Source organism: Bipolaris zeicola, assembly GCF_000523435.1.
Source record: "Bipolaris zeicola 26-R-13 unplaced genomic scaffold scaffold_477, whole genome shotgun sequence".
Taxonomy (NCBI): Eukaryota; Fungi; Ascomycota; class Dothideomycetes; order Pleosporales; family Pleosporaceae; genus Bipolaris; species Bipolaris zeicola.
The window spans coordinates 1-7690 of NW_006912526.1; the positions used below are offsets into that span (position 1 = coordinate 1).

The 7690-nt window shown below is 47.0% G+C and overlaps 4 protein-coding genes across 4 annotated transcripts; 2 read left to right on the forward strand and 2 right to left on the reverse strand.

The window, feature by feature from the left end:
* Nucleotides 1–1798: 1798 nt before the first annotated feature.
* Nucleotides 1799–2299, forward strand: COCCADRAFT_112633 (uncharacterized protein; the record flags this gene model as incomplete). Its single annotated transcript, XM_007720429.1, has 1 exon — nt 1799–2299. One exon carries the CDS (start codon nt 1799–1801, stop codon nt 2297–2299), a length of 501 nt encoding a protein of 166 aa, XP_007718619.1.
* A 1499-nt stretch (nt 2300–3798) lies between these two features.
* COCCADRAFT_31346 (uncharacterized protein) lies at nt 3799–4293 on the forward strand (the record flags this gene model as incomplete). Its single annotated transcript, XM_007720430.1, has 1 exon — nt 3799–4293. One exon carries the CDS (start codon nt 3799–3801, stop codon nt 4291–4293), a length of 495 nt encoding a protein of 164 aa, XP_007718620.1.
* A 344-nt stretch (nt 4294–4637) lies between these two features.
* Nucleotides 4638–5981, reverse strand: COCCADRAFT_112634 (uncharacterized protein; the record flags this gene model as incomplete). Its single annotated transcript, XM_007720431.1, has 1 exon — nt 4638–5981. One exon carries the CDS (start codon nt 5979–5981, stop codon nt 4638–4640), a length of 1344 nt encoding a protein of 447 aa, XP_007718621.1.
* A 1361-nt stretch (nt 5982–7342) lies between these two features.
* Nucleotides 7343–7597, reverse strand: COCCADRAFT_112640 (uncharacterized protein; the record flags this gene model as incomplete). Its single annotated transcript, XM_007720432.1, has 1 exon — nt 7343–7597. A coding segment is annotated over one exon (255 nt), but the record flags the coding sequence as incomplete, so codon positions are not given.
* Between the last annotated feature and the right edge of the window lie 93 nt (nt 7598–7690).

Sequence of the window (7690 nt, forward strand, 5' to 3'; positions counted from 1 at the left end):
CTGGCAAATCTCCAAAGGATAACGTTGGCATCCATCGGCCAGATCCCAGTGGCTTCGAAGGCCTTCAATATAAGGCTCTCTGTGAAGGAGGATATCCAGGCGCTCTAGAAGAGTAGGAAGAAGTCTCCTTTCTTAATTAGGACGAGGCCTTAAGCCTTATAGAGATAGTTAGTGAGCTTATTAGAGTAGGCTTAAGAGAGTGGCTTGAACAGTACTACATCGAGCGGCTGGAGCGTGTGAGTCGAATGGGGAGGAAGGATCATGAGGAGAATCCTATGGCGATCGCAGTACTTGATAAACTCCATCGTGACATGAGATCCATGGCCATCAAGGATGAGCAATCGCCATCTCCCTGATCGCTGCTTTGTATAGCGATCAAACACCTGCTCCAGCCAAGCTAGGCCTACGTCATTGTTTGACCAGCCTGTTGGAGATGATGAGACAAAGACCTCATGTTCTCCTGCCTTAATATCCTCCACCCAACTCGACCGTATGGCTCCATTTGCAGCTGCATAGATAAGGCTTGGAGGCAGCGAGCTCCCATTGGCGCAGCAGCAGGCCAGGACTGTCAGAAACTCGCGTGATCCATCCCAGAGAGATGCTCGAACCTCCTTCTTCTCCCATTGGCGCCCGCTGAAGATCCTCTTGCTTCTACCTATCAAGCCAATTAAGAAGCCTTTCTCGTCTATATTGTATATATCTCGAGCCTCAAGGTAGTATTCGGTGATCTTTTGATGCAGTAGCTCAAAGTAGAGTCTATACTTTGACTCAGAATCAGCCAGGTGGCGCGTACGATCCATGGCGCTGGTCCACTTTGAGATAAGATGGATCTTGTGTCGGTTGATGAAGCGAGTAACCCAGCTCTCGCTAAGCTGCTAATAGGCTACTTCTGATGAGAAATTCCTAATCATCTCTCGCGTAGGAGGAAGGCCTCTCTCTGTGAGCGTTTTGATATATCTCACAAGCTCTAGCTCTTGTTGTGGGCTGATAGCTTGCTGCTNAGCGTATCCATTGCTCCTAGGCCCTGTCACGCGCCTCCACCTCCGCGATAGAGTTGCGCGGCTGACACCCCATTTCCTCGCAAACTCTGCTAATATAAGTTTTTCTCCGGGTTCTTGCGACTCTAAATCTGCAATCGCATCGTCAATTAGAGCCATAGTTGTTAAGTTATAGCGCGTTGAAGTTATGACGCTGAGACGCGCGTTTGGTGTTCGGCGTGCACGAGATGAATCCGTGCATGAGGTGCACGGACACGTTAGAGTTTCACGAGGGACTGTTGCAAACTCTTCAGCCACTTACAGCTAACTAGGGAAAATAGTTGCGAACATGACAGAAAAGAAGAGCACACGCGTGTCAATGCAAGCCTCGCGGTACTGTGATGAGTCTAGAGACTTACAGAAATCCTAGCGCTGCGCTCATTAACAGAGAGTCAGAGGTGATCTGATTGCCGCCGAAAGGCCTGACTTTTGTTTCTACATACCTTGCGGCCTGCACAGCGATACGAAGTGTTTGACTGAACAGGGAAAGATAAACAGCGAGACTATTTCAATGACAACTGTCTGCATGACTACGTCCACAATCCCAAAACAATCTTAAGGTTTACTTTTCCGGCACAGTGTTCCTTTTTCCGGTGCAGTCCCCACATTACTCTACTAGATAGTAGAGCTTATATAAGTTTGACGATGACTCACCAGGTAGTAAATATAGGCCTCGTTGTTTAAATCGCTGCTAGGTATTGAGCAACACATCGACTTCAGATCGACTTACTACGACGTTACGCCTTTCCAATATAAGCAGCATGTCCCAAGCTAATAACCTTACCATACTTTTACAATCTTGGGACCATCCTGACAGTATCCATCTCCGCTCTAAACAGCGTGCCGAAATACTCTCTCTCGGCGGCGATGATCCAGGCACTCCTCCAACCGCGTCTAACGTGCCAATATTCCTTGTCGCGTATCTGTCTGGTGTCCCAGTGGGATGCGGTGGCCTTCGACCATTGCAAGATCTTTTTCGGCTGGGGTACGGCAGTGCTGCTGAAATCAAAAGGATGTTTGTCGATCCAGCACATCGAGGGGTCATAGAAAACGGCACATCAATCGCGCAACGGATACTTGGGGAGCTCGAAGCGCAAGCGAGGGGAAGGGGATGGTCTGTGTTGGTATTAGAGACTGGAGACTTCCTGGTAGGAGCCAGACGGTTCTACGAGAAGTGCGGGTTTATCCCTCGAGGGAAGTTCGGGAGCTACACTGATGCAACACACAGCGTTTTCTATGAGAAGTCGCTTGGAGAAGTGTAGATGTCTCATTCGTGTTCATTGAACAGAGTGCCAACATTACTACAAAGTATGGTTGGTCGTTGCTTCAGTACAATGTATCACATGATGATGTATATCCCCGGAGGGGGGCACCTCGCTCTGCTCCATATCTTTCCACATCATGATAGCACTATTAGATGTTATCAAATAACTACCCTCTTGCCTGAAAATCCGCCGAGTCAGCGCAGGAATATAGGCACTGCCGAGGTTACTTTCTCGCTAAACTGACTGAGGGTTTTCATCTCATTTTGGGGCGCTATCGCCTCATGCCCCACAGACCCCGCCATTTTGCACTGAGAGGTCTGTTCACTACGTTTTTCTAGTTAATCATTTGTCATCAGCCGCGAATCACGAGTGGTTTATTCAGGAGAGATGAAGAAACAGAATCGAACTACTCGATAGACGCACCTTGGGCTATCTCCAAAGAGAGACTTTGCTATCATCGATCTTAGACTTCCAGATACAGTCCCAAAGCGTTCTTCCGAGAGCCCCTCTACCCGCAGTCCCTTTGCGACTGGTCTTATGGTTATACCTAGACTCTCTCAAGAGCTTCTGATCTCTATCGTTGAGCTTGCCGTTTTTCAAGTTGACCGTTCGCATGGATGCTCTGACTGCAACTTCCGGCCAAATACCAAATGCGCGAAAGCACTATCATGTGTATATTGGCGAACTTGCCGCATCGCCCAGCCAATGCTTTTCCACAATACATCATTTGATGGCACACCGTCGACAGTGCCCCCCCCCCCAAAAAGCACTATTCGGGTGCATCTTGTGTTACGGCAGAACCCGTCCCTTCGCCGTCATTGTAGGCGTTTTTCTCTTGGCATTGCAGACTATCAATACCGGCCAACGGACTGGACGATTGCCAAGGACCTTGTAAAATGGCTAACCAGAGTGAGATGTTTCGAGTGTCATGGCGGATTCCAGAGATTAAACCAGAAGACATGGGAGCTGATCCAAAAGATGATGCAAAAGTTGGAAAATTTACAGCATTAAAACCTGGGTAGAGTGGCTCCGGGGCTTCATCTTCAGCCTATTGTAAATGCCCTGATCCTGAAGCTTCAAATCTCGGATCTGAATGGATTATCTGAATGGAGAGAATTGCCTCTTGTACTAGACCCAAATGTACGTACAAACTTCCAGAGTAACAATACCAGGTGTACAAAGATTACAATCTATCACCTAGTCATTTCGTAGCGCATCCTTCGCGTTACTCATCGTATCAGACTACGAGGAACCACCGCAACCTACCGCTGCGCTCATCGAATGGCCCACCCAGCTTAAAAACTTCAGGCTCGATAGCTTCTACAACGACTCGTCGATGATGAACTATCCCACTTTCCAAGCGTGGCTTTTATCCCACAGCGAGTCCCTTAAGTATTGACATCGGCTACCTCTCTCGCAATGATGGTGAAGACAAGCATATCTTTGATGCAACAATATTTCCTAATCTAGAATCCTTGACATTATCTTGATGGCAGATGGGCTTTCCAAGTGAACTGAAACCATTGACCGTGGAGACTGCGAAGTTACTGGGACCAGAACTGAAGCTCTTCGGGTGGTCTTTTAGCATTTATGATCAGCATAGCAAGTCTTGGAATGACTTGGGAGAGAAAGAAGAAGAGTGGATGGAACAACTTGGGAAGCATGCTATTGCTTGCAAGGGTGCACTCAAGACTGTCCAGATAGATTTCTGCCCTGATAACTATGGAGAGACGGAGAGTGGCGGATATCTATGGGACCGCATGGATAACGTTCAAGATCATCTTCTCAGACCTAACGGCATAGATCTTGTCTATTCTGCACCTCTCTTATCCAAAGATGATTGGCTAAATAGGCTAGCGAAGGTCCCGATCCCGTTCGTTTCGACTTTGGTGGAATACAGAGAGGAGTCGGAGTCAGAGGTTGAGCCTTGGGGTATTACACCACCTGGTGTTCATGGAGGAGATATTAGAGATTGTTTCACTCTGTCGTAGAACTTTAATCCATATATTTCGTTGTTAGAACTCGTAACCTTGAACAAGCGTCTATCGCTATAGTACTAAATTGTTCAGACCTTGTATTGTAAAGACTCGCATAGAATGATTTAGAGAGTGGAAAATGACGTGACTGATAGTTAAAAACTCTATTACAATATCATCCTTTCATTGTTACTCTATTATGAGTAGCTTAAACATTGAACTACGCTTATATAGTAACTGTAATAGGGTATACTTATTCTTAGGATTTCCTCTAAAAGATATATTCGAATGGTCTAAATATCTTTCAAACCTCTAAATTGAATGAAGCTAGCGCAAATATTATGGATTTATTGGAACCTTTACCATAGGTCTTCCGTTCCCTGGGTGTACTGGTCTTCGTAATCGCACAAATCCCCCCCAGAATCTGCTTTGCAGGTCACTTTCACCCACTTGCCATCGAGAAACATATCTAAACGTAATGGCCCATCGTACGGTCCCGCCCAATCACCAGCCTTGAATGTTATCTCTCTAAGCTCAGCACCAACTTTGTTAAGCCGTAGGTATGTAAACATTTCCTGCGCAGTGGTAGAATTCAACAGGGGCGATGCGTATCTCTGCTCGCCCAGGCAATGTCCCGTCTCCCAATTCTCGTGCTTCCATTCTCGATACGCCTTGCCACATCTGTGACAGCGACCGAGATACTGCCCGTATAGTTCGCAATCAGACTGTAATCGGAAATACAATTCCATAGATGTGAGTGATGGTATACTGGCCAAGCTTTCGAGTTCTTTCAAAGGCCATGTACCGTTGACGCGCGGCATGTTGAGGCTGATGTGCTGCAGCTGCGGTGCAAGCTCTCCAATCGCGGATAGATTCACGTGCTGTGGCCAGTCTGAGCACACGGCCTCGCCGCATCTGTACTCCGCACTCTGCAAACTCTTTCCCTGGAGTTGAAGGATATGTTCGAGTTGCCCTTTCTTTGTCTGACCAACCCACTTGAGATTCTTGACAGTGTGCTCTTTCAAACCCTGTATGAATGCGGGAGAGTTCAAGTGTAAGCTTTCTAGTGATATAAGCTGCTGTGGTAGCTTGGAGGCGACCTCCGCCATCTCGCTTCGCCTCGTGTTGATACTTAATTCCTTCAGCTGACTCCAATCCATAGCTTCGATCCACATGTCGAGATTCGTCTTACTTTCCCCATCGCGTGCTTGTTTCTCTTCGACCCATGCGTTTTTTTCGTCGATGTACGCATTTGGGGACCAACGTGCTTCGTAGTCATCCCATTCGTCTTCATAAAGCTTTAGATCCGTACCCTGTTCTTCTTCTTCTTTTCTCTCCCAAATACCCCCGAAGGAGTACCCGTCCAATATCAATCGCTTGAGTGGCGGGTACTTCTGCCCTTCCCCCAAAAGTTCGACAGGTAGGTTCCAGCGATCGACTTCCGGGCCTGTGCATCCTCCTACTTCGAAGTAGATGTCTAGTTCTTCCACAGCGGGGCAATGTAGTAAAGCAGTGTGAATAATTGTGGTGTTTGGAAAGCGACAATAAGGCCCATCGGGTTCGTCCGCGCACCAGTCACCACCTGAAGTGCCGATCTGTGCGGTGATCGATGTTGGGCACGGGGATCCGGGTGTCCATACGGGACCGTTCATGTCATTGGTGCCATGTGAAATCGTAGCAAGTGTGAGCATATGATATGCCATTTTAATGCCGGAGAATATTCGAGTCGAAGCCATCAGATATTCAATGAAGTTCAGATGGTGTGAAGTCTCTGACAAGCGCCCTCAGCAACTGATATAGCCTTGAAAATTTGCCAGCATTAGACTGTAAAAGCGACCTCTTGTGATCGAGTATGAAACGGTTCTGATGCCTGGTACTGTGATTCGTAGATGCCTGGAGTTGAGTACACGTTGCAGATATATCGTCCGGATCGATGCTAGGCGTGCCGCATCGTGTGGGTCCAAAACACTAATTTTGTTTTTGATGTGTCATTCCGCTTTTCGTACATGCCGATGATGTTAAAGGGGACTATGCAGAAAGCCAGGTCGTAATCTGTGTGCTTTAAGCAGGGCCCAGCCCGGTGTTGAAACACTGCTTATATCTTCATGCCATCCATGACCAATAAATGATCCTGCCCTCTTTCATCTTGGTGTCTTTTCTCCGCTCAATCCATCACTTACACAGCCCTCTATAAAGCGGCTTTCCCCGTCCCTTAATCTTCTTTTAGACGTGTTCCATAGCTAGTCATTAGTAAGATTCATGCCTGACTGGCACCATCAGCTATAGTTCAGCTTGCAATCATTTTTACTTCAAAGACTTTTATAGTAGAGAACACACTCAAATTTACAGGTGGCTTTACTATCTTCGACAGTGTAAGCCACTCTGACCTTTTGCACGACATAATAGAGCTTTCATTCTACCCTGAAGTCCAGTCTCCCGTCAACAGCGTAACCTTTTGCATCTCTCTGTTCTACTTATGCTCTTGAAGTAAATCCAAGACATCTTCAGCGACGGTGCGGTTGATGCTAAATAGTTAGTATTTTGTAGTACCGTTGCAACTCTTCAAGCTATCCTACCCTAGAGGCAACATGTAATTGGTTACAATACCTAAAACCTCTTCTTTGGCTTGGCAATTGCTTCACGTCCGGAAAAACAGATCAGCGATTTGCAGGTGAGGCATGTTGGCCAATCTTTCCAGATCGTCGACTGGCAAAGATCCGCCCTGAGATATGTTGATGCAGTTATGCTGACATTTGGGGCAGCAGCTGGAGGAGTGGAGAGGTTTAAGGGTGAAGGGACTGGGAACACATGGCTTCATCACAGTGGTATTCCAATTTTCGAATTGATCCGCCGTGGTGTGCGATTAAGCTCGCTAGTCCACCCTCTGCCATCCGTTCGATTTATCTCAGTCGCGTTAGTATGTTGTTGTTCACCGCGTCCACAAAGCCTAAACTCATGATATGTAGGGTTTTAGGCTCCTCAGTCGGCTACTTCCAGCGATTCCTTGTACCAAAACGCGCTTGGGATTACGTGACTCATTTGTACTGAGCCCTTTATGATTTTCTTAATCTATAGATTTAATCAAGCCGCCAGACTGATATGAGTTGTCTGGTGCAGTATCTCGTCTTAGACCTTTTACGATGATGTAATCCGTGGGTGTGACACATTCATCGTACATTCCTATCTTCATCCCCTTCAATTTTACATCCTCTTGAGACTCTACAGTCAAAGGTCCGCCAAACCGATATCCATCGAGCACCAAGCCTTTCAAAACTGAACACTTCGCGTCTTTGATGATCGGCAGCGTGTAATTCAACAGCCTAAAGTAGCTTTTCCTGCAGTATCTATGCGTGATATACAAGTCAAGGCCTTCCTAGGCACCAAAATCAAGCTCCTCCAAAGAGCTAGCCAA